General features: G+C 33.0%; 1 protein-coding gene across 1 annotated transcript in view; it reads left to right on the forward strand.

Moving 5' to 3' along the window:
* RPGR (retinitis pigmentosa GTPase regulator) overlaps positions 1–27,488 on the forward strand; it is an 82,380-nt gene that overhangs the window by 48,201 nt on the left and 6,691 nt on the right. Inside the window, 6 exon segments of the mRNA XM_074300840.1 lie at positions 1,940–2,043; positions 8,475–8,540; positions 11,370–12,827; positions 21,454–21,639; positions 23,828–23,885; positions 27,257–27,345. Of these exon segments, the coding sequence (XP_074156941.1) occupies positions 1,940–2,043; positions 8,475–8,540; positions 11,370–12,827; positions 21,454–21,639; positions 23,828–23,885; positions 27,257–27,345 (1,961 nt within the window).

A 27,488-nucleotide genomic window follows, 5' to 3' on the forward strand; every position in this document is an offset into this window, starting at 1 on the left:
AGATCATTGTACATGGAAATAACAGTTACATGTTATTTATATTATGTCACATAAATAATTATATGATTATCAATTCTGATGGACATAGCTCTATTCAACAATGAGATATGATTCAAACTAGTTCCAATTGTTCATTGTTGAAGAGAGCCATATATACCCAAAGAGAGGACTGTGGGAACTGAGTGTGGACCACAACGTAGCATTCTCACCCTTTTTGTTGATTTTTTTTTTGCATTTTGTTTTCTTTCTCAGTTTTTTTTTTCCTTCTTGATCCTATTTTTCTAGTGCAGCAAGATAACTGTGTATACATATATTGGATTCAACATATATTTTAACATATTCCCCCCCACCCCCCAAGGCTGGGGTTAAGTGACTTGCCCAGGGTCATGCAGCTAGGAAGTCTTAAGTGTCTGAGGAGCAGATTTGAACTCGGGTCCTCCTGAATTCAAGGCTGGTGCTCTATCCACTGTGCCACCTAGCTGCCCCTATTTTAACATACTTGACACGTATTGGACTACCTGACATCTTGGAGCAGGGGGAGAAGGAAGGGAAAATGTGGAGCAGAAAGTTTTGCAAGGGTCAATGTTGAAAAATTACTCATGCATATGTTTTGCAAATAAAAAGCTTTAATAAAATAAAATTTAAAAAAAAAACTAGAGAAGTTTGGAGTGATAAAAATAATTTTGTAATTTCTTCAAGTCAGTCCAATGCATTCTCTCCAGATTTATTCTAGGTCTAAGTCATTTTCTATTTATATGCTCTGTGCCAGGTAGTTCATTCATAATCTGGGCAATCCATGACTTCTTTCCTATGTATATGGTCAAGTCAGAGAAACTTTGTTCAAAGAGAACCCTTAAAATAGCATTGGGCTCTATTGAATCAAATGGTTTTTCATAATCAACAAAAATAAACTCAGTGGAATGTTCTGCCCTCTATATTTTTCCAGTTACTAGTTAGTAAAGATAAAGTCCATTTTAAAAATGCTTTTCTAAAAAGTTGCATATTCTCTATTAATTCCCTCATTGAAGATGCCTTTGATTTGTGAATAAAAGATTTTGTATAGACAGTAAAGTAGGCATGCAAGTAGATGTTTTCTTTTATTCTTTTTTGGTCTTAAAAAGGTTTGAGATTGTTTTCCTAGAAATGTTTTCCTACAAATTTAATATCTTCCCCTCCTTTTATTCCTTTGTGAAATGATCCTTCAAAAATCTCATAATTGTAATTTCCTGCACCAATTATGTCTGTATATACTTGGTCTAATCTGGTTAGTTTCATGCCTCTATTCCCTTTCATTCTGTTTTAATTCTCTTCAAAGGGTTTAGGGAAATATGACCTTAAAGTCAGTATATAGTGATTCTTGATTATAAAAATTTTTTTTAGATTTTTTTTTTCAATTTTCATCCTTAATGTCCTTGGAATGACCTTTGACAATCTTAAAAAAAAAAAAAAAAACTATTGATGTATATTTATTTAAGTCTTCAAGATTTGCTAAATATGCAATCCACAGCAACCTTGCATAATTCAGACTGTAAATATTAATTATCTTCAATTTATTCTAAAGGAACAGAAACTAAGAGAAGTGATTTGTCCAGCATCACTGAGTTATTAGTAAGAATGCGGATAAAGATTCATACTCAGTTTTTCCTGACTCCCAAGTTTCCTGCTCTCTCCTGTTACATTCAAGAGTTCAGGAACTGCTTTATTTTTGATTTTTACATCTAGAGCACCTATTCATAATAAATACTTGATAAATGTTCAGTTAAATGGAAAATGTATTTTGAAAAGCTTTATCTTTGAGTGAGTTGTGTTCAATTTGTTAACATCTATAATAAGTTTTTTAAAAAAGGTATAGCTCACATTCTGAAAAATAAATCTAATCGTTTCATTTTTCTTATATAAAATATGAACAATTTTCATTTTCTATAATTTTATTTTCAAGATGAGCCAATTCACGAGAAAGAAAAAAGTAGTTCTTCAGCAGAAGAGTCAGAACCTGAAAACGAGCAGAGAAGTCTTGGAGACACTACTGATGTTCTAAATATGGTAATATTTAATTCTTTTTAGGCATAATAAGCATTGCCATGAACAAGTTGTTCAACTGAATTTCAACTAGTATGCCTAGAACTTTACTAGAAATTTTTTGTGCTGTCTGATTAGAGATTGTCTTTATTGATAAGCAGAGGTGGTAGAGCAGATGGAGTGCAGGACTTCAGGAAAATTTAAGTTTGAATCCTGTCTCAGTCATTAATATGTGAATATGGGCAAGACAGCCTCTAACTCAAAGTACCTTTCTGTAAAATTGGGCTAATAATAGGTTAATCCACAGAATTGTTGTGAGACTCACAATGAAATATGTAAAATGCTTTGCAAACCTTAAAGTTATATATAAATACTAGCCATTAAGAATATCAGCATACAATAGTTGATTATTCTCTTGAATCCAGAATTGGGTTCAGAGGCCCACAATTGTTTGGTAATATTAAATTCATTTTTAGGCATGTTCTTCAACAAAGTTAAAAGAATGTCAATAATTTCTGGGCCTCAGCTTCACCACCTGTAAGATGAAAACATGGATATTATGACCTTGTTGTATTGGTCTGTTATCCTGAGGATTTTTTGGAATGAATCTGTGATTTAATTGGTATGAGAAGGAAAATCTTTCTACCAAAGTAGATTAGCAACTACTCTGAAATTTATTGTTTGAGAGATTTATCTGAATCACTGAGGGGGGCTCAAATGCCTTGCCCAGAGTATGTTTCAGAGGTATTTGATGTTTAGATTTCCTGACTCCAGGACTGGTTTTTGAGCTCTCCCATGAATAATATTATTAAATTGTAAATTATATGACAAGTAGTATAATCTCCTGGACTCTGAGAAATGAGGAATCATTTTTTTAAAAAATAGCTTTTTTATTTTTCAAAATACATACAAAAGAGAGTTTTTAATATTTGCCCTTGCAAAGCCTTGTGTTCCAAATTTTTCTCCTTCCCTTCCCCCTTCTTGCCCCTCCCCTAGAGAGCAAGTAATCCAATAAAGATTAAACATGTACAGTTCTTATATGTTTCCATGTTTATCATGCTGCACAAGAAAAATCAGATCAAAAAGGAAGAAAAATGAGAAAGAATAAACAAGCAAGCAAACAACAACAAAAAAAGATGAAAATGTTATATTGTGATCCACATTCAGTCCCCACAATCCTCTCTCTTTTTCAGATTGTTCTCTTCATCACAAGATTTTTGGAATTGGCCTGAATCATCTCATTGTTGAGAGAGCCAAGTCCATCACAGTTTTATCATCACATAATCTTGTTGCAGTGTATAATGTTCTCTTGGTTCTAATTATGGTCCTTGCTTTGCTATCAGGCTTCAAAAATCCCTTAAAAGTTATTATTAGGAAAGATAAAGTTTCTTGAAGATGAAAATAGGCATAAATAATTAGAATTCCTGGCCTTGTTTATAAGATAGATATTAAAACTGCCATTTTTGATTAGCTTAATTAGGAAATTATATAATTGTGAGAACTGAATTATATTTGTTAAGGTATTGTCTTTACTATAGACAAAATAAAATGTAATGGCATTTCTATCACTGAGACCACTTACCAACTTATACTTATGTTCAGAGGCTGGGAGCAAGTACTATTCTCAGCATTCTCAGTTCTTTGAGGAGCCAAGTTTCCAATACTTAACACTTTTTTGATTGCAGTGGTGTGCTTCCAATTAATAATCAGCAATAATGTTCTCTCACATATATATAGAGAGGGAGATGCACAGAAGGATTGGGCTCAAATTTTAGAGTAGAATGGTCATTAGACCACACATAGAGGATACCCAGATGACCAAAAGGACAAACCAGAACTTGTAGTGCCTTAGGCTTAGAAGTCGTTTTTTGAATTGATAGTTGGCATTCTTTAGTGGGGTGAGGAAACTTTTTTTCTGGCAGGAAGCTATGTAGATATTTATGATATCATTTGCAGGCCATACAAAAGTATTAATTTAAAAACTCACACAGTGGAAGATTGTTGTTCTTAGCTTTCTACTCATCATCTTCAGTTGTCTTGGCAGGGCCAGAGAAAAGATTTAAGAGAGAAAAAAGGAAAGAGGGGACAGACAGGGTTGTGTTTTTATAGAGAGAGTATATCTGATATTTTATCGAATCACATGATTTTCAAGATTTATATCATCTGATTTAATCCAGCATTAAAAATCCTATAATCCTTTCAAACGCTTATTCATACATTGTAAAGAGATTGTAGGAAAATTCTTTGTTTAGTTTGCTCTATTGATTGATTGATTCAATTGAGTTTCATGGAGCTATCTTTTTTATATTAGTAAAGATAGTGGTGGAATTTCCACCCTTAAAATAGAATAAACATCATAATTTTATTAGAATGACAATATGCATCACTGTCATGTTTAAGATGTCCAGGTTCAGGGGATATATAAAAATATTGTTCAAGGAATAATTTAAAAGCCATATTAAAAACTTATACTTCAAGGTTTAGATGTGGGAGATCTTTTAACGTCTCTCCAGATCATTAATTCAGTTTGAAACACTCTTAGTACACAAGCTGTGGTAAATATTGATTCTGCTCAACTGTCTTAACAGAAAAAGAGAGTGACTAAAATACCTTTCCTGTAGAAGATCAGGGCAGATGCAAAGTGAGGCACAGAGGACAGGACAGAGCTGGCCAGAAGAGAGAAAATTTCCCTATTTGAGGAAAAAAAGGAATAGGAAAGCTGGCTGGATTCTTACCCTCTGATTTTGTTTTGGAAAGAGGACTATAGCTAGGCCTTTGCACTTGCAAAGCTTGAGAAGGCAAAAACTTGTATGAGGCAAAAGAGTCAGATTAAAAAAGAAAACAAGAGATAAGTGGAAGCAAAAGAGAAAAGGCTAAACAAATTTCAAGGAAGAAAACTAATGTAAACCAACTCCCATTCAATAAATAGAGAGGTTAGTAAAGACAGTTTTGTTGTGTTCCTTTGTTTCAGTCATGTATGGCTTTCTATGACGCCATTTATGGTTTTCTTATCAAAGATACTAGAGTGGTTTGCCTTTTCATCTTGCCATCTTTCATCATCATGATGTTCAGTTCAGGTCATCTTACAGTTGAGCAACTGAGACAGAGTAAAATGACTTTTCCCGATCACACAGTTTAGGAGATATATCAAAGTCAGATTTGAACTCAGGAAAATGTGTCTTCTACTGCTCTACCAACCTGATTAAAGGTACAATAAAAATGAAAAAAAAATACTTAGAGGGCCCACATTATTATCAATGAATTTCATTATTATGAAAAATGAACAAAAATTCTGTCATAAATAGAATTCTTCAAACTAGTGTGAGAGAATTGAACAGCAGTCAAAAATTAATAATAATAATCCACAGCAACTTTTAAAGAAGATATTAGGAATGAAGTTAAATCAGAATTTGCAATGCAGAATTGAAATAGAGATTATATATTTTAGAAGTTACAATGTGGAATCTCTTCAAAGGATTAGAGGCTCTGTATCAAAATAACAGATCTATAACAAGTAGAGAAGGGGAGGAGCAAAAGGAAACAACTTCAAAACAATGCATGAATCCTGTACAAGCCAAAGTGATAGTTTTTGAAAGTAGAATATATGTAAATAACTTAAGGATTATAGATCTCCCAGGAAAAAAACACAATTAAAAAAAATCCTGATGTGGAAAGAAAAAAAATTTTTTAAACTGTGTATAATTTTTGAAGATAGTATAACACAAAGTAGAAGATTATTCAAAACAATAGATGGCCATCTTGAAACCCTAACTCATATAGTGATTAAATTTCACAATTTCAATAATTAAAAAAAGTTTAAGCCTACAAAATTTTAGAATTTAAAGATTAACTTGAAAACTATCAGCAAACAGTGAAACATATGCCAAATTAAATGACATCTAAATTCATAAAGGAAAACTGAATTCCAAATAGATAAAAGAGAATTATAGGACACAAAAATGATAACAGGCTTTTATGTTTTCAGATCTAAATAATAAAAACATAAAAATGAAAAATAGAAAAATGGAAATATATAGAAATTCTAGTTGGGAAATGTATTGGCATTTTCTGAATAGAATTAAAGAGTTAAAATTACAGGGTACTTTAAAAATAGATATGTTAGAATACAAAAATTAAAAAGTAGAAATATGATAGTTTATAAATTATTTGGGGCAAGCAATATTTATTTTTGCTGAGGCAATTGGGGTTAAGTGCCTTGCCCAGGGTCACACAACTAGGAATTAAGTGTCTGAGACCATATTTGAACTCGGGTCTTTGTGACTTTAGGGATGGTGTTCTGTCCGCTGCACCACTTAGCTGCCCCACAAGCAATATTTTTAATATGGTTTCACTTTATACGATGACTTAAGAGTATTTGACTTTGACCAGATGAAAATAATCAAATTTGTTTTCCTTATCTTAAGTTCTTTGTTAGTTTAATGCTAGATTTCATGATTTGTTAAGTTTTAATTCTGGGCTAATTTTTAAGAATAAATATTGCTCCTAGGAATTGTGTAAAAATTAAAGCTCTTTTAAAAACACACTTCAGTGATTAGTGTTATTTATAGCAAATTTTTGTGTTGAAATGTTAGGCATTTTAAACATGATTCATAATGAAATATTAACTTTCACTGAAGAGCAAAGGAATGCATAGTCAAAAACGGAAAACAATGCCAAAAATTTAGAGACGACTGCATTAAAATGGCCTGATTAAGTCCTTAGGAAATAGCAGAAACCATCAGAAATACCTGACAGCTTAAAGGGTTGTTATTGATTCCTATACAGTATGAAGTGGACTTCTTGAAACTGAAAGAACATTAAAGAAAATAGTTAACTAAACTAATCATCAGTATTCATTGTGATAATTCAGGAGTATGTATCAAAAGTTTTGTGGACCTCAATATCAAATTATATTGAATAAATTTTTTAGAAAAAATACATAAAACTTTTTAAAGATGTAAAAATTTAAGTTTTTATAATCTTAACAAATTTAATTATTTTCTTTTGCATACAACTATATACTAAACACATCCTTTACAGATCATAACATAATGAAAATGGTAATAAAAAGGAGGAACAAAATATACATACTTAGATCAAGAAAATATTAGCAGCTTGAATTACAAAAAAAGTAAGGAAACAAAGTCAGAGAAACATTAAAAGGAAATGAAAATAGACATTATATCATAATTTCTGAGATGTAAATAAAGCAGTCCTCAGAGGAAAAATTCAAACTTTCTTCCTATTCTAGTGTATTACATGGTGTATAAGTGGGTTCTTGAAGTATATAACAATGGAAGGTAAGCTCTCAAATCTAGCCATGTTGGCACATCACTACTATACTGGCTACATGGTGATGATTTTTTTTGGGGGTTGCAAAAGTTAAGGAAATGAAAATATAAGATGAACCTCATTCTTCTATAGACCATTTCCATTTTTGTAGTGCCAGTGGGGCGAATGATGGAGGAGGAGGAGGCAGAAAATGATAAAGATCACAGAAGTTTCTAGAACACCAGCAAATGTAATTTAGCTCTTAGTACTCTAAATGTATTCTAGTTCAAAAACCTCTGAAACATGTGTTAACAAAATGGGGGGGGGATAGTATTAATGAATAAAAGGTGCAATTCTAAAACTAGAAAATAAGCATACTCCACATAAGCGAATGTTATCTTTTAGCTTCATAAGGAGTAACCAAATGTTTGTGTTGGATAAGACCTCAGAGTCAACCTAGTTTATAGATTTAGTCATGGATTCTATAGCTTTTAAGATTTCTAGTATGGGAGAACCCAAGGAAGTCCACCTATATTTGGACAGCTCTGATTGTTTGGAATTTTTTCCTTACATTCCACCTTGACTTAAACCTAGGAAAAGAAAGTCTGAGTTGACTTTGATTTAAGAGAGCATATGATAAAAGCCCAGAAAATCAGGATAGGGAGAGCACCCAACACTGAAATACCTTGAACTAAGAACCACCTTTTAAAGTTTCAAAGGCAATGCTTTTATTTCTCTTTTTGTTTTAGAGTAGTTATGTATAAGTCATAGGCAGTTGTGAAAGCACTCAAACAAGATGAAAATCTCAAATCAATAAATTCTCAGTTGTCTGCTTATAAATAGTAAAAATTTTAAATCTCTGACCCTCTTTAAAGCTCAGTGTAATTCTCATATTACTAACCTCAACTATTCAGAATAATACTGACTAGTTTTAATACTGACCAGAGTAAGTGTAACTGTAAAAGTAAACGTTGCAAAAGAAAAAAGAGAGAATGACATGCCAAAGTGAACAAGAAGTGATCCTGGGTTTATGTGATTCATATATTAAATTATCTAAGCCATCTCTTTCTTTATTAGTATGGTTGAGAATTAATTATATTTAGTGGACTAGTCTGTCATTTTTAAAGTGTATCTTATTTTAATATATGGCATCACAATTTTTATAACATTTTTAATCATTTCAGACACATATGATGAGCCTGAATCCCACTGATCAATCTTTAAGATTATCCCCAATTCAAAAACAAAAGGTAAAGTGTACTAATAGCTTTTTTATAATGGTACTTGTCAACTTCTATTTAGAAAGTGATCATTTTTCTTTACTGGTCTCTTGGAAAACCTCAAAAAATGTAAGTATTTACAAATACTTTGTAGCAAAAGAAAAAAAAAGAATTTGTTTCAATATTTACTATTTAATATTGGATACATTCATATTTTAAAATTTTCTTAACTGCTTAATAGCTTTCCTATTTAGGATTGTTGTCTTATTCTTTTTTTTTTTTTTTTTTTTTTTTTTTTTTTTTTTTTTTTTTGGCCATAATAGTATAATCATAAGGCTGTAAGATGACATTGTTATTTGATGACATAGTTGCCATGTAACCATAGTAAAAAAAAATCTGTTAACATTTCTAAGACTTATTTATAAAATAAGTGTAATATTTACACAATGATGTGAAGAAAACTCTTAGTTAATCTTTAAAGCTCTTTATTTAAATGTAAACTTTTTTATATAGTCTTGAGTCACTTTGGATAATTTAACTTTCTATATTCTAATTTTCTCATTTGCATGATAAATTTGGGCTTAATTGCTAGTCAGTGGTCTAATATTATTCCTTAGCAAAGTTTTATGAATTCACATTTTTTTTTAAATATCAAAGTTTCCTAATTGTTAAAACCTATAAGCTTGAAAAAGATGATTGTGTCTCTCTTTCTTGCTATTCTCACTTTAGCTCCCTTGTGAGAGTTTGGATTATAATCATGAAAGTCCCTGCTAAAGAATGTTAATATTTTAGCAGTCCACAGATTGGTTAGGACTGGGAAGTACTAACTAGAAAATCTTATAAGACCCAGAAGCTAGAATAATATTTAAATACTGCATTGACAGAGTTCAAATTGAGCTATGATTACAGGAATATCTTATATTTTTTAAAATAAATAAATCTTTAAAGTTTATAGAAAGAAAGTGTGTATGTATTACCAAATTAGTGAGTGAATAAAAATAAAGAGCACAAGATATGTTATAAATGATGAGGAAAGATGCTATATGACTTAAAACATTGGATGATGCTCTTTCTAATAGTCTTTAGGGTAGACATTTAAGAATTGGGGGGAAGTGAGTACTTAGATATGGAAAGCACTAGCACATAATTGAAAAAAATTACAAACCTTTATTTAAAAAAAGTAAAACCTTCGTTATTTGTCATGTTTTCCTGAGAATCATGTAAATGAAAAAAAAATTAAGAGTAGTGGAAAAGAGAGATTCCTTGATATGTTCACATCTTGTTAGCTATAAGACAGGATAGAAAATAAAAGATGAATCCAAAAGTAGATCTCTAGTATCTTTATCATTGTGTGTGTGTGTGTGTGTGAGAGAGAGAGAGAGAGAGAGAAACAGACAGGGGAGGGGAGAAAGGAGGGAGGTAGAGACAAAAAAGGAGAGTGCAAAATGGAGTAGTAGGGAAAAGGGAGAGAGAAGAGAGATGCAGAGGAAAATTTTCCCAGTTTAGACCATTAAAATATTATTCTGAATTAATAGATTATGAATTAGTAAAGTATTAATGTTTTTGTATAAGCCTGGGATTTCATTGTTATAGAAAAGAGTTCCTGATAAGGAATCTATCTCTTCTATTGCAGATCAGGACTTGTTCTGCTCTTTATAGTAGCTTCTAGAATCATTTGCAAGTTGAATGACTTGCCCAGGGTCACAAAGCTAATGTGTGTCAGAGGCAGGACAAACTTTTATTTAGGTTACCATCTCAATCCGTACCTTCTACTACTCCATACTGCCTCTTATGTAAGATGGTTTAATGAAATAACCTAATCATAGATCTAGAGTGGGAGGGACCCAAAAGTCATTTGCATCTTATCCAATCTCCTCATTTTACAATTAAGGAAATTGAGGCCCAGAGAGATTAAGTATCAGTGGCATCAGTGTCAGATCAAGATGGGAATTGAATCTGCGTCCTCTGATTCCAAAATCAGTTCTCTTTCTATTGGACAACATAATAATAGACAATTTGGGTCAGAAGAATTTAATTTGACACATAATAGTTACATGACCATGAATGGGAAAGTCATCCTTCACTGACCCAGAAATAACGTAAATAACATATTACAAATGACTTGTATATATGGAGGAGGTTTCCACACTGGGAATTTTCTAAACTGATGAAGTATCATAAGTCTTATCAAAACAAACAAACAAACAAAAAAAACCCTACCACAATAAAACTAGTAAAAAGAGCAATCCAAAACTTTTTAAGTTAATAGAAAATTATTTTGAAAGACCATCTTTTTTTTTCTAGGATAATTTGAAAAAATGATTGCATTTGAAGCTTTCTTTGCTCTATCATATTTTCATTCCACATCGTCATTATTTTAAAAAATTTTATTTTCCCCTTCATGTTTTTTTTCTTTTCTTTTTAATTTTGTGCTTCTCATAGAATTGAAGAAAAATAAAAATGTGAAACTGAAAATGAGGAAGATGGAAAGATTAAAATGTAACTCTTATGTAGGATTCTAGATGTTCTGATTCCTTTTTTTAAGTATAAATTTAAAGTCTATAGCTATAGATTCAGTTTTAGAAGAGCATTATTAATGAGAAAACAAACAGTAAGGATATAAAAATTATGAAACAGAAATACAGATACATCATAGTAAATTAAAATGTGGTAAATTAGATCCATCACAAACTTTATGAGCACAAATTATGAAAAGGGTAAAAAGAACTGTCTTGTGAAATTTGAGATTTTTATTCTACTAGTGTAGCCTAAAAATGTAAAACCTAAACAAAATCTTAGACTAGATAAGCTATTTTTATCCACCAGAAATGTATGATAACTAATTCATCAAATTTACAGAATCTTGAAACAACCAAGAAAGAGGAGAAACACGAATCTTATACTGAAAACAATTCTGATACCGAATGTGAAAAAGGTAGTGGAGTTGAAGAGATGTCAGAGACTAGTAAAGAGAGGCAGACCCAGAATGAGTCTTTGGAGGAGGAGAAGCAAACAACAGAAGCTAAGTCACGTTCACTCGAGAATATAAATCGTGACTTAGCTGAATTTGTACCAAAAGCAAATCCTGATGAAGAAATTTCAAAGACAGAGACACTTAAAAGTGAAGATGAGTTAATAAATACTGATGAGAACTATTGTCACAAATTAGTGGAGGAGGAAAGTGATGAAGGAAATAGTCTAAAGAATTTAGAAACCATAGAAATGGCTTCTGACAATGAAGTAGAGCAAGACCCGAGTCAGCAACTAGAAGGTCTAAAGGATGAAGGGAAGGAAAGAGAGAATTTAGAAAACAATGATAATAAATCCTCTAATGGTCCACAGGAGCAAGACATAAAGGAAGAACTTCCTCAGAATGAACATAGTGAGACAAGTGAAATTAAAATTAAAGATGAAGAAAATGAAGGCTTTGTTGAAGAACTTACAAATGAGAAAGAAGATAAAATCTCTGACAATGAAAAAGAATCTTTAGAAGAGTCAGAAAATAACGAGGGTGAAAATGCTAGTGAACAAGATATAGTTGAGAATTTTAAGGAATTTCAGTCAAATAAAGAATGTTATAATGAAGAAAAAGAAGATAGTGAAAAGATAGATGACCAGCTGTGTAACCTAGAGGGTGATGAGGAAGAGATTGAGGAACAGGCTGAAGAGGAAAAAATAGAAATAAATGCCAAAGTTGGTGGTGGAGATGGCCAAGTGATAGAGATTCAGGAAGGAGAAAAGATGAAGGGAGGAGAGGAGGCAGATAAGGAAGAGGCAGAGGAGATAGAGGAAGAAGAGGCAGAGGAGGAAGAGGCAGAGCCAGAGCCAGAGGAGGAAGAGCCAGAGGAGGAAGAGGCAGAGGCAGAGGCAGAAGCAGAGCCAGAGCCCGAGCCAGAGCCAGAGCCAGAACTAGAGCCAGAGCCAGAGCTAGAGCCAGAGCCAGAGCCAGAGCTAGAGCCAGAGCCAGAGCCTGAAGCAGCCGAAGCAGAGACAGAGGCAGAGGCAGAGGCAGAGGTAGAGACAGAGCCAGAAGCAGAGCCAGAGCCAGAGCCAGAGCCAGAGGCAGAGGCAGAGGCAGAGGCAGAAGTAGAGGCAGAGGCAGAGGCAGAGGCGGAAGTAGAGGCAGAAGCAGAGGCAGAAGCAGAAGCAGAGGCAAAGGCAGATGAAAAGGCAGAGGAAGAAGAGGAGGCTGAGGCAGAGGAGGAAGAGGAACATGAAGAAGCTTTGGCTTCCTCAGTTGAGGAAAATATGGCTATAATTGAAGCAGAAGAGGAAGAAGCAGAGCAAGAGACAGGTGAAATAGAGGAAAATGAAGAGGTGAGTGAAGTAGAGGGAGATTTGTGGGAAATAGAACAGAAACATAAGCTGGAAACTACTGAGGGCAGAGATGAAAGAGAATGTGAGGAAGAGGGCTCTGGAGTCAAAAAGGGATCAGAATTGGGGGGAGAGGAAGAAGAGGAGGAGGAGGAGGAAGAGGAGGAGGAGGAGGAAATGGGAAGGAAAGAGGAAGAGGGGGAGGAGGAGGAAGAAGTGAGAGGGAAAGAAGAGGGAGAGGAGGAGGAGGTGGGAGAGGAGGTGAAAGAAGAAGAGGGGGAGGAGGGAGAGGGGAAGGAAGAGGGAGAGGAGGAAGTGGATGAGGGGGGGGAAGAGGAAGAGGAGGTAGAGGAGGAGGTGGGGGAAGAAGAGGAGATGGGGGAAGAGGGAGAAGTGGGGGGGGAGGAGGAGGAGGAGGAGGAGGAGGAGGAAAAAGAGGTAGAGAAAGAAGAGGAGGAGGAGGAGGATGGGGAATTTGAAGGGGAAGAAGAGGATGAAGATGATGAAAGGGGGGGTGAGAAAGAAGACCATGAAGAGGAGGGAATGGGTGAAAGTGAGGAAGAGAAAAAGGTGAGTCAAATAAAAGGAACTATAAAATATGACAAAAATAAAATACACCTAAGAAACTCCAGTGCCAAGTCACAGATGAGAGAAAGTAATATTCAGAGATCTAAAATGAAATCAAAGTCAAAGCAACATTTAGTGAATGGGTTATCAAATTCAAAACAATTTTGGAATAATGTACTCCCTCATTACCTGACATTGAGGTAATGGATTGAAATTCTGATTTAATAACACAGTGTTTTGCCAAACAAGTTTAGAATTTCAGGTTTTGTTAAGTTCTTAATATAATGGTAATTAAATGGATGGCATTATATTACTAGTTACAACTTGGGGTATTAGTATATTTATCAATTAGATAATTAAAATATCTTTTATGTAAACTTGTAACAGTGCAAAGATATTAAGTAGGTAACTATCCTTAGTGAAGAGAAATTTAGAAAAAGATTTCTAAAACTGTTAAGAATTTACACATACATTTGTATATATACCTAAGGATTAATTTTTTTTAAAATGTCTGTGAAAATCTTAACAAATTTAATACCCTAAGATTTCAGTTTTAGATTTAGCCTGCTATATTGATTGATCTTGTGAAAATGTGACATTGGATTTAAAAATATAATACATAAGGCAGATTATTAAAAAATAGTGCTTTCATTTTATTTTAATTCATATTTACATGTTTTTGTTTTCTAAAAGTCTTTTGATTTTTTTCTTTTATAGTTGTTTCATTTCTTAAGACTAGTCAAATGCTAATCATATAATCTTTAGAGGATACTTTTTTCATTGAAATGTGAACTTAAGTAAGATTTGTTTATTCACTTAGGGAAATAATTTGCACCAAGAAAAAAAAAAATAGATCCTCATGGAAGGATCCATCATCCCTTTAAGGGATAAATTTATTTGTATTGGTTATTTTCTAAGAATTAGTCACCAAATTGATTTAATTCCATACTTGATTTTAAATCATTTCTCTAAATGATTAACATTTTAAGGTAATGTTAATTCCATGCATTATTGTTATTAATTTTGAGTAAAGATCTTTTACTGTTTATCTTTTCTAGCTTTTGAAACATCTGCATTCTCTTTCATTCCTGTTTATTATGTGTTCTCATTATATTATTCATTTTCACTCTTGTATTCTCCATTTTTATCTGTTTTTTTGTTGGAATGTTTCAAATAAAATATTTTATTAAATTTGTGTAATTATTACTTTTTTTTAAAATCTATTTTGTTTTGGGTAAGTAACATTTACAGTAGTTATTTTCATTTGTCATTAGGTGAACCAGTGTTATATAATGCAACTCAAGCTATTTGATTTTCATCTACTCCTAAACCTTTTCAAATTTATCACTTTTCCTATTCCTTCCATATTTTATCTGAAATTCTTTTTAATTAATAGAAATTATTATGGTAAATGATCTTCCTATAAACTTTTGTGTTATGTTTTCTGTGCATGAATCTTTTAAATATTAGGATATGTGGATAACAATATGTTAGAAGGATTAAGGACAAAGCAAAGTGAAATTCCCAAAAACAAAATGGTAAATTTTGACTGTTTTATGTATAAAAACCTGTACAAGGAATTCTATAACTAGACCAGTTTATATTTTATCTCTACTTTGAATGTAGCAAAACATTGAATTGAGTAACCAGATTAAGTGGTAGTTTTAAAAAGTGTTACATTCCATAATTACTGAATAAGATGAATGATAAATTGAAACTCTTTATAAAAGGAAAGCCACTAGATGAGTATGTAACTGAATAGGGCTCTTCCTTAGCTGATAGAAATAAATCTACACTAGCTTTGGTTGGTTTCCAACAGAATAGCTACAAACTAAATACTGAGTATTCATATGAGCAGAATTGTAAGAGAATCACTGAGTCAACTTTGATTCAACTAATGCAGGTCACTTAATTTGTCTTAGCTTCATTTTTCTGTTTTGTAAAATGGAATTGGAATAGATCATTTCTAATGCTTCTTTTAGTCTTACCATGTTATGATTCTTTAGGCAAAATAGTATTATCTTATCATTTGGTAAAGTGACTTTTAAAAAGTAGCATTAATTATTTCCCTGATACTAATCTTTATTTTATTAGCATTTCCCCTTCAGCCTCCCTTCTCTACCATCACCATCCATAACTCCTTTATTCTTTCCTCTCTTAACTTGCCAGGTAAAAACAATATGCAATTTCTTACCTCCTCCTGTATTAAGTACTAGTTAATACAAAGAGAAGCAAAAAATATTGTCTGCTCTCAAGGAGCTCACACTCTGCATGGGAAGTCAGTAATAATTGTACAAGTAAACTATATACAAAGTAAATTAGAGTTTGGGGCCCTGATCCAAAGTAGTGGCATTGTTGGTGGACAAATGATGTATGCAACATGTTAGAAAAATCAACAGGAATTGGTAACAAATTGCATATGGGGACTGAAAAGTTGTAAACATAGTTGACTGGTGGGGGGGATCCTGGCGCCCTTGACGGTAATGGGAGAGTTCAGAATGGGGAGAGGGAAAAGTTAATTTAAGATCTCTTATCAACCTGTTTGAGATATCCAATAAGGAATTGAAGACGAGTCTAGAGATTAGAAGAGAGAATATGTATAGATCTGAGAGTCATCAACATAGAGATAGTAATTGAATTTATAATAACACTAAGCAAAATAGTACAGAAATACAAAATAAGAGGACCCAGGACTGGGATAATCTGCTGTTAATCAAGTGGGACCTGGGCAAAGAATATTAGAGACTGAGCAGAGATCAGGAGAAACAGGTTAAAAAAATCATGGAAATACTCTTTTCTTGAGTATATTAAAGAAAGTCATTGGCAGTGTCATAAGCAGTAGAGAAAATAAAAAGGATGACTATTAAGAAAGGTCATTAGATTTGGCAATTAAGAAATCATTGGGGAGAGTAATTTTCATTTGGTTATGAGGTTGGAAGCCAAACAGCAGAGTTAAGAGTAGGAAGTATATATTATCTATAGCCTTTTCAAGAAGTTTAGCCACTTAGAAGAGAGGGAACAATAGCCAATAGGGATGGATGGATCAAATGAAGACTTTGGTAGGATGAAGGAGGCAATGGGCTTGTTTGTTGGCATGAGAAAGAAGCCAGGAGAAAGGGATAGATCCATGAGAGAAGAGGTAGTTTATCAAAAAAGATGGAATGAAATGGGATCACTTTTGCTTGTAGAGTGGTTAGTCTTGCCAAGAAGGGCTTTTGTGAAACGTGGTTAAGGAGGAGATAGTGGCAGATGATATCTCAGTGATAAAAGATGAGAGAAGAGGGAACTCTTGACAGTTATTTTCAAAGTAAGTCATAAAGCAGCGTGGTGTAAAAAACACTGTAGTGTGTGAAATAGGTATAAAAAAGATTTTTTTGAAGCAGTGAGGCTCTAATGGAGGTTATGTAATGTAAATTTGTAGTGAATCAAGTTAGCATGATTTCTCATGATTTTCTCAGACTTCATTTCAGCATCTGAGTAGGAGCAAAGGCAGCAGGAGGTGGGAGTAATCTATAGATAATAAGGTTTCAGAGGGCAAGACTGGGATATAGAATAAGGGGATAAGGGACTAGAGAGAAGAGAGTGTTAATATTCACCATAGAATAAAGAAGGGGAAGGAAGGACAGTGTAACTAATGCAGGGGTGATGGCTTAAAAAAGAAATAAGGAATAGAGGAATTGGAGAGCACAGTGAGGTTGAATTAACAGGATTTGAGGCTTCAAGATGAAGAATTTAAAAGGCAAAAGATTGTGGCCAGTTGAACTGTTTGCCTTAGAAGGTTCTTATTTTCATTTCCTACTATTAAGAGATAGGTTGGGAGGAAGGGTAGTAGAAGAGGTATGATTATCATCCAGTTTCTCAGGACTCTAAGTGATATTTAATGTGTAAATCAGAGAGATTTTTAATGTGTAAATCATGTTTTTTGTAGAATTTGAGAAAGAAAACAAAATAAGGATGAACCAATTTTTAGATCACAATTCAAGCATGTTGAGAAAAATGTAAAAATCTGGAGAATTTGGAAGAAAATCTTAATTTTGAAGAATATAACTTATTAACACACAATTGTTTAAGAGGAAATATTTCTAAAGAATTCCATTACTAAATTATAATAGATTCATCAAAAATCCAAAAAGAGGATGAATTGGAGAGATTTTCATATAAAGAAAAATAACAAGAGAATAGTAAAGAATATATAAAAAATTGCATATGAGGACTCTGGCTCACAGAGGGAAAAGAATAAATGAATTAGAAGTTATCAAAACTACATTAACTATCAAGTGGATGTTTTTATAATCATTAAAATATAAATTATGCACTATATAAGTATTTGGTGTAAGAATTAAATGTATGCTATATCATAAAAACGTTATACTTATTTCATTATTACTCTAAATAACCTTGTGAAAGATTAAATATAATAGCTACCATTAATACAGTGTTTACTATGTTGCAGGCACTGTCCCAAAGTGCTTTATAAATATTATCTTATTTGAATTTCATAACAATCCTGAGAAATAGGTGCTGCTGTTATTATGAGGAGAGATGAAGGTTAAGTGACTTGCCTAGGGTCACATACCTGGTAAGTGTCTGAAGCCAGATACTAAACTGAACATTGAACATTGAACAATAATAGCTTAGTATTAGACAAACTCTTATTAACTTGACACTTGTTGCCTAGAACACTAAGTAGATCCAACCAGTGCTGGGATCTTCATTTTGGTGTTCTCTTACTCTTATGTATAGAGAAACTTTTAGTGTAAACAGCTGGTGACAAAGAATGTACCTTTAAAACTTGATTTGCACACTGTCATATGGTGACATAGCAAACAAAATCTAAGACAGGAAAAAGCAGTTGAATTGCTTTTAATGATAGTTTTGTTCTTTAAAATGTGAAAACAATGAGAAAAATTGCTGTTTTGAAACCACTCATTGCCAAGAACTAGTTGCTGAAGGAGAAGTAACGGGAAATTTGGAGAATTATCTTAGAATTTATGATAGGGAAGGAAAAGAAAATTGGATGTACCCTACATTTAGAGGGAGCCACGTGACATAATGCAAATAATTACATGAGTCTTGGATTCACAAAGACCTGGACTTGAATCCTGCTTCAGATGATTATAATTGTAGTTATATAAGCAGGATTGTCACTTAACTCCAACTCAGTTTGTTTATATATAAAATGACTATAATTTTATCTCCTAGGTTTTTTGAGAGTCTTATAAAATGATGAATAAAAAGTGCAGAACTTTAAAGTGCTATATAATTGCCAACTTTAATTTCAAATAAATAATAAATAGTATCCCATAAACTAAAATTCTTTATGGAAAATAATCTCATGAACTCTTGAGAAGTTATCAGGAAAGAAATTCTGAATATATTAAGAAAAACAATACCAGTGGGGGGAGAAGGAGAGGCAGAAGGCTGGTCTGATGCTATTTTTTTTTTTTTTTTTTTTTGCTAAGGAGAATCATCTTTAGTCTGTAAAGAGATTTTAAAAGGCTAATAGAGTTGGGATTCAAGATAAGAGATCTAGTCTTCATTAATTTAGATCAGGTTACCAAAACAACTAGTAGAAATGATTGCCTTTTTAGGGGAGGGAATCCTATCAATTATATTTGAAAGCAGGGAGAACTGAAGGGGGTACAGTTGGACTTGGGAAGAGAAAAAAGTCCAAAAAGGTGGGGTGGAATGCACTCTACAAACCTGTAGGTCAGTGAATTCTTTGGCCTATAGTTCTTTGGGAAATTAAGTATTTAAAGAGATGGCTAGTGCCTATTTAGAAAAGATAATCACAAAGAACTAGGGTGAATTTATTAAGTCATATCAAAAAAAATTTTTTTTTGGCTAGGATTACTAGACTAGATCAAGAAGTTCCTCTAAGGTATATTTTAGCCTAAGTTTTTGTAAAGCATTTAACACAAATTTCTCATTCTGTTGTAATTGGAATTTGAAAGTCAATATATATTTTCAGGTAGGAAGTTCCTTAGCATACAAGAGAACTTACCCCTTTCCCCATTCCTATGGAAGAAGAAAAGGAAGACAGAACTGCATGAGTAGAGTGAACAGGAAAAAGACTCTTAGGAGGGAGGCCCAAGGCAGAAAGTGCCATCCCCTCTTCCATTGTTGTTGTTTCCCAGATAAATCAGAATTAATTCATCAAGTGATAAGGGGCTGCTACAGCCTCCAGACTAGACTTATAAGGGGACATTGGGACCCCAGGATCATCCTTGCGGAAGAATTTCAATGGAGGGATTGACAGACCAAGATAGTAGGGCTCAAAGAGATTTATTGAAGAGGTAACATAACAGTGAAGAAATCATTTGTTACTGGACTTTAGGCTTGAGGCATGTTTATGCAGATCTTGATGATTTCACTCAGTGAGGCAGATCCAAGTCAGTAATTCTACTTTCCAAATTATCAATGCCCTTTCCAAAATGTGGTACTTTAAATCATTCAACATGAAAATCAGGTGAAAGAATTAGGGCTGTTTAACCTAGAAAAGGGAACATAGGGGAAGGGGGATGAAAGCCTTTTCAAGAATTTGCAGATCTTGGGTGTAGATAAAGGATTAGATTTGTTATACCAAATCCTAAAAGTCAGAACTAACATGAAGGAAAAGATTGAAGAAGGCAGAATGTAAGGACAATCTACCAATTATCAGCACTTGAAATCAGTAGCTTTAGGAGTTTATAGATTTCCCTTCACTAAAGATTTTCATTCACTAAAGATTTTCATTCACTTGCTGGATAGTTGTGTTATGAAATGCATTACGTGAGTATTATGGAGTGAACTTAGTTACCTACTACAAAAGAGAATTAAACACTGTTTTTCAAAAAAAAAATACTATACTCTGCTAGAAAACTAGGTAATTTGATGTCTGCCTATCTTTGGGGAAAATGATGGGAAAAATCTGCATATTATAGTTGGTTAATAGATTAATATCAGCCAGAAATGAAGTCTTCAGGATTCTGTTCTTTAGACTTGTTTTATTCATAATACTTTTGCTAATTAAGAATATGGATTTAATATGAGTTAAGTATAAATCCTTGGGTTTAGATTTTTTTTAAAGAACTAATTAAAGAGTAGGGGGAATTTGACTATATGTATGGTGGGTGGTTCACCTGAGAGGGATGTAGGGATTTTGAACGGGCCAAATAAGTTCATATGGCCTATTTTAATAGAAATTTCAAATTATCCATTGAATGCTTTGTGTTGGTAGACTTTTAAAGCAAGCCACATCTGTAACTTAATCACTTAATCAAGAATTTCTGGGAAGCTTGACAACAAAAAATAAGTTATATCACAGGAAAAAATAATGAATCAAATATTATATGTATATATGGACTTTAAGGGAAAAATTATGATTAGATAATGTCTAAACACACAAATGAGTATATCTGTACTTTCTATACATAATTTTAAGTGTTAGAAAAAAATAAAATTCATCTTTTACTTGACAATACTAAGTCCTAACCAAAGAATGGACTTGAAAATAGAATCATAATTTAAGGTTGATTTTTGAAGAGGGTAATTAAGAAATAGTTCATCAATCAAATATTCTGGTTCTCTTTCTTGACTTTGATGCTGATTTAAATGACCAAAGGTAAATCTTTTAAAATGTGTTTCTGTGCCCACTTCTTTATGGGTATCAGCCAATTAGTACTTGACATTTCTAAGGAGAAAAGTATATTTAATGTATAGAAAACATGATTGTGGTGTGGCACAACAATAACAAAGTCTTTGAAGTTTTATCTTTGAAGATATTTTAAAAAGAATTTATGACACATTTAAGTGCTTTATTTCTTTCATTTTGCCTATATGGACACAAATCTAAGGAATCCTAGGGATAAATTTTAAATACAGCAGTTTGCTTTCATACACAAGGTAAGTTAATATCCTGTGAGAATTGTGTGATATTTTATTTTCTATGACTTTAGTAGTAGAATAAATGTAATAGAAAGTATTGATGGATAGTAGAAATCATCTAGGACAAATAATGCAAAAAATTATATTTTAAAAGAAAAGACTGAAAGCTTTCTCTGAGTATTTATTTTTGTCACAGGATCAAAAGGAGTCAAATGGAGAAAGCACAACACAAGATACAGATGACAAAGGCATAGAAGCTAATAATGAATCTACAGATGAAGAGAGTAAAGAAATGCCAAAGGAAGAGGATGTCAAATCAGAGAACCACAACGAAGCACACACAGAAGGAGCCAGTGACCCTGTAGCTGAAATCTTTGAAAAGGTATTTTGTAAGAACAGGTTACTAATCCCTTTGTAGTAGTTTGGCTATCAAAAAATTTGGGGGCATTTCACTTTTAGGTAATTGTGATATCACTCTAATAACATAACTTGTTCTTAACTGACTGCTCTTGTAACAAAGGAAAATAGTTTTTCTTTATTAAGTGTTGTGATGGTGGTTTTTAAACGTTCCATCTGCTTAAAAAAAAAATCCAGAGATAAATGTCAGCCTAAGGACTCCAGATTTCCCTCTGTGAAACCTTCTAGCCATTGACCTGAGCTTTCTCCTCTAGTGCCAAGCAGGAAAAGTTAATTTCTCTTCTATGTGACAGCACTTCAAATATTTGAAGATAGATATTATTTCTCCCTGAACCCCTTCATCTTTGGTTAACTTCAGTTGATCTTCACTTGTCAATCTGTTACGGGCCAGAAATCTCACATTTTAATATAACATGTTTAAATGTTTAAGTTAACATTTATAGACATTTCAAAAACTATGTAATTATTATTATTATTTTTGCTATCCTTTGCCCTCACACTTCACCATTCCAACGTAGGGGCAGAAGGGAGTTACACAGGATTGGGAGTCTGTCTTTTTTTTTTGTTTATGGGTTGGTTTCTTGACCAAAGAAAACCATCAGCAGTTGTTACTACTAATGATAAACCATTCTTTGTAGCTAAATGCATACTTGGATCATGATTATTACAAGAGAGAATCATATAGGAGCTAGACTCAATATTGTGAGCAAGACAAGACCTGAGGGTGTTTTTTATGCTTGTCTTTGTAATCGCAACCTCATGGGGATAAAATTATTTTTTTCCTAAAGGTAAATGTCCATTCATAGTCAGTGATAGGGCCAGCCTTGCATTTTAAGGATCTACCAGTGTCACCTGTTTTCAAAGATACTGAAAAAGATGCCTGATTCCCCAAACACCTCTTTTAAGGCCTTGCTGAAACTTAAAATTGCACAGAGGTAGATCTATGTAAAATAAAATTATTCCTGAGAGAAACTGATTACCTCCCTACTTGAAAGACTGTATAAAGTACTGTTCTGCAAACAGATTTTGGTAGAGGAGAGGAACAGAAGACCTTAGTTCTAATCCTGTTGTCTCCCATATTTTTTTGTGTTGTTTGTTATCTTTCTAAGCTTCCTTCACTTATTTATAAGATGGTGACAATATTTAAACTAAGTTATTTCAAAGGGATGTTGTGAGGAAAGTGCTTTTTATAAATTCAAGGCCATCATCATCATCAACAATAATTTCTCTGGGGCTGGTCTTGACCAGGGTTTTATGCTGTTCTTGAACTTTGCAGTGCTGAATCAGAGAGCCTAAACTTTGTGCCTTTCAGTTTTTTCCTACAACTAAATATTCCCGGCCCACCAAATTAAGCTAATAAATAATTGCAATACTTGCTTTGCTTGTTCTTTATGTCCCTAATAATATCCAACATGGCACAGTGGATCAGAAGATAAAGAATCAAGTCCCTCATTAATGCTAATTAGCTATGTGCCATTTGGGGAGTTAACTTGTGTTTCTGGGCCTCAATTTCTTCATTGGTAAAATTAGGAGAATGATTTAATCTTCACTTATCCAATTATCTTCAGTTCAGTCTTCTACCTATAACATTCTTTGATTCTGAAATCATTAAAATCATAGTAATTTTTGTTTTTGTTGTAATGGAAAATTCTATCTGAACTAATACTTACCAACTCATGCCAAAAGACAGCTTTTCTTAGACCTTGTAAGTCCTTTAATTTCTCCTAATTTGTTCAGTCACAAGATATATGAAGATTGTGAAATATCAGTAGTAGTTAATACCACTTAGAGTATAATATGGTAAGAGATGTTTTTTTGTGGCACAGTGAGGAAAGCAGTGAATTGAGTTCTGAATATACATATCTTTGATTCTCAGTTGTGCCTAACACTACCTGAGTGACCTGAGTAAATAACTTCATTTTTCAGGGCTTTAGTTGAGGGAATTGGATTAGATGGTCCTCCAAGATCTCTTCCAACTTTAAATCTATGCTCCTCTGGATCAGTGCATCTTAATCATGTTTAAGGATCTGCCAAAACAAAACAAAAATGTGTTCCTAAACATGAAATGATAAGATTAGAGTAATAGCAAGTGATACATATGGTTATTGAAACATAGCAGATATATGATTTTATGATTTTATTTTCACTTATAGGAAGAAAAAGTTGAGCAAGCTGAACCAGCCATTCTTGAATGCAATGAAAGTCAGAAAGGTAAACATTTTTGCTTTTAAAAATTAAACTGAAAAAGTTGGACTAAAGTGTGTGGTGGCATACATAGCAGTTGTAGCAGGACTTTATATTTTTTCACATTTATCTATTCATTTACTCTTCACAATAGAAATGTAAGACAAGTCAAAATTCACAAATAAAACAAACAAACAAACTGAGATTCACTGAATTCAGTGACTTGTGCCAAATTCAGTGAATAGAATTCATGGCAAAAATATTTTGTACACATTTATTTCACAGGGTTGTTGTGAAGAAAAAACTTTATAAATGTGAATTTTATTATTATTATTAAATACATCCATTTAAAAATCCAAGCTTCATTATTTATGGGTGACCCTATGTCTCCATTTTTAGTTTTTTGATAGTCTTGTAAATAATGTTTTTTCATTCACCCAATAAAAATTAGTTTTTGTCTGGGACAAAGACAGTAATGCTAATGCTAAATTGATTTCCTTTACTGGGGATGAGGGTGAGGTAGGGAGGAGAGGGGTAAATAAGGGTTCTTCTATAGGATATTCAATAAGTAGTCATTTAGACTTTCTTAAAAATCTCCTGCTTCTCCTAAAGTAACCCAGTCCACTTTGAATCAGTCTTATTTGCTGATAAGCTTTTTCTTTTCATTGTCTAAATCTGATTCTTTCAATTTATACCAGTTACCCCTAATTCTGCTCTGTGGAACCAATTCCCAGAATGTGTCAGTTCTTTGGTTATATGATGTCACTTTAACTATTTGAAGACAGCTTTTTATCTCTTTCCTTCACCTTCCCACACATATCTTTTCTTTTTGCTATCCATTCTGTTCACACTCTTCTGTATAATCTTTAGTTAACCTCCCTAATAGATGATGTTTTCAGCTGACACTAGTATTTATGGCCTGGCCAAGGCAGGAAATGATGAGACTATAATCTCTCTCTCTAGCTTTGAAGACCTAGTTGGTCACTTAAATTGCATTAGTTTTGGTTTTTTATTTGTTTTCTTACTGTTTCCCTTCCTATCTTGCATCTCAGCTCTCAGGTGACTAACTAGATTGTTCTATCTCTTCTACTAATTAAAAAGTTATTCTCCTTGGCAGAGAAAATAAGGATTCAAAATAAAAAAGGATTCTGCTTTTTCTCCTTCATCTATTATAGTCATGCTTTCTATGCCTCACTTCTCAGAAATTGTCTTATCCCTCCTTTGAGTCTCTTCCTTCCCTCCCTCCTAACTTAAAAAAACAAACCAAAAAAACCTATCTTCCCTTCCTTCCCTCCCTCCGAACTTAAAAAAAGAAAACTATCTCAGCTCTTCTAAACTTTGATATTTCTGACATTTTTTCAGAATTGTGCTATACTTTTTCTTTCATCCTTTATTACTTCTTTCTTAATTCATTTACTTCACATTTACTAATGTGAATATTTTTATCCTCAGCATCTATCTAAGGGAATTGGAAAAACCATTCAAAAATGTACTTTAAATTGTTTAATGTTTTGAATTAAAAGAAATCAAAGCAACAAATAATAAGTACAATCGAAATATCCAAATAGGCTCTACCCAGGTAAAGTTCACTATTAGTTTAAGTATAAATCAGAACACCTCTAATCTGTTTCTCTTGAAAATGAAAACAGTTGGTTCATAAAGGAGATACTTTCTGATTTTTTGGTTTATATTTAACATTAGCTCCTGAAGCAAATTTTGGTTGATATTCAGCTATCATTAAACATGAATCATAAAGTTTTAAAAGTATTAGCTCCTGAAGCAAATTTTGGTTAGTATTAACTAGTTATCATTAAACACAAATCATAGTTTTAAATTTAGCAAAGAAATTAGAGGTCCAGCTTTTCACATTACACAGGAATCCTTTACAATTTTCTGCTTTTCTTCTTGATCATTTAAAGTAATGTGGAGCTTACTCCTTCACAAGGCACCTTTTATTCTTAAATCTAAATGTTAGAATGTTTTCTGTTAAACTGAATCTCCCCATAACTTTTGCACATTGGCTCTTGCTCTGTCCTTTGGAACTATATAGAATTAATGTTATCTTTTCCATACGTCGCCTATTTGAAGGAAGATAGACTATCACTCAAGATCTATCAGTCAGAGAATATATAATTTTTATCTGTTTTCTATCAGTCTCCCTGCTGGGTTTGGGAGTTATAAATACAGTGAATGAAATACTACTTACAAAGAACAAGTCTAAAGGTGCAGGATGTAGGAAGGATAGGAGGTGGGGGGGGAAAGGACAAGAAGACTGTATAAAAAGTCTATAACAATAAATATAAATATAAGTGTATAAAATAAATAAATATAACAAATAAATATAAATATAAACATAAAAAGTTGTTTCAGCCATTTCTGACTCTTCATGACCCTATTTGGGTTTTTCTTGACAAAGATACTAGAGTGGTTTGCCATTTCCTTCTCTAGCTCATTTTACAGATGAGGAAACAGAGGCAAATAGGGTTAAGTGACTTGCAGGGTTACACAGTAAGTTTCTGAGGCCAGATTTAAATTGAGATCTTCCTGATGCCAAGTATGGTGATGGGCGATCCAGTGTATCACTACCTGTCCCAAACAAAAAGTAATTAGATTCAAGAGAAGTCTGAGAGAAAGGGGCCCAATGGTGGAGGCAATCTTCAGACCTCAGAGAGAAGGAGGGGGCTAAAGCTATCTCTTGATGTTGGGGAACTAAAGCTATCAGGATCCATGGGGTCACATGTAGCCACTTTACAGACAAAGAAACTGAAACTTAAAGGAGTTAAATAAGTTGTTCAAGGTCACACAGCGATTGTGGCATAGCCAGAATATGCATACCCAGCTATTCAGACACTACATTTCAGTATTCTCTATGCTGTACCAATGTTATCTTGTCTCTAGCCAAAATTTCCTCAGATTTTGCAAATTAGCCCCTAAGAGCGTGATTTGAGATTCTCTGGCACTGTTTTGCTGCAGTATATTTCCATAGTAACTAAAACACTATGTATTGGTGTCAAGAAATGAGTTTAAATATGGCCTTAAGCACTAGGTGGCTCTAGGCAAGCCACTTTACCCTGTTTGCTTCAGTTTCCTATCTGTTCAATAAGCTGGAGAAGGAAATGACAAACTATTCCAGTATCTTTGACAAGAAAACCCCAAATGGGGTCACAAAGAATTGGACACAACTGAAAGGACAACAGTAACCTTTCCTTAGATACTCTCAAGTTTCTTAGAATGTTGTTTATATGTGGTTTCCAAAGTTGAGCACTGTTCTCATCAGTGCCAAATATTATTAAAAGTTTCCTAATCTATTATCTCGATTTCAGATCTTGTTTTCAAATAAATTCTTACTTCTTCTTAGTAATAGAAAATCTATTTCTAATGATATAATTCTGTTTTAGGAAACACAAATGAACGGATGCCACGCAATTCAGAAGTCCAGGAATATTTTATAGTAGCACCAAATAGACTTCTTAAAAAATCACGAACAGTAAGTAAAATTAATTTCTCTCTTATTGCAGATAAATGAGTACTGATTTAATTCTTCTGGGTTTTTTTTTTTACTCAGGTATTTTCATTCCTTTGATATATGTTTTATGACCTAAAGAGTGGGATATGGGAAATGAAGCCTCA

This window comes from Sminthopsis crassicaudata, chromosome 3, assembly GCF_048593235.1.
Source record: "Sminthopsis crassicaudata isolate SCR6 chromosome 3, ASM4859323v1, whole genome shotgun sequence".
NCBI lineage: Eukaryota > Metazoa > Chordata > Mammalia > Dasyuromorphia > Dasyuridae > Sminthopsis > Sminthopsis crassicaudata.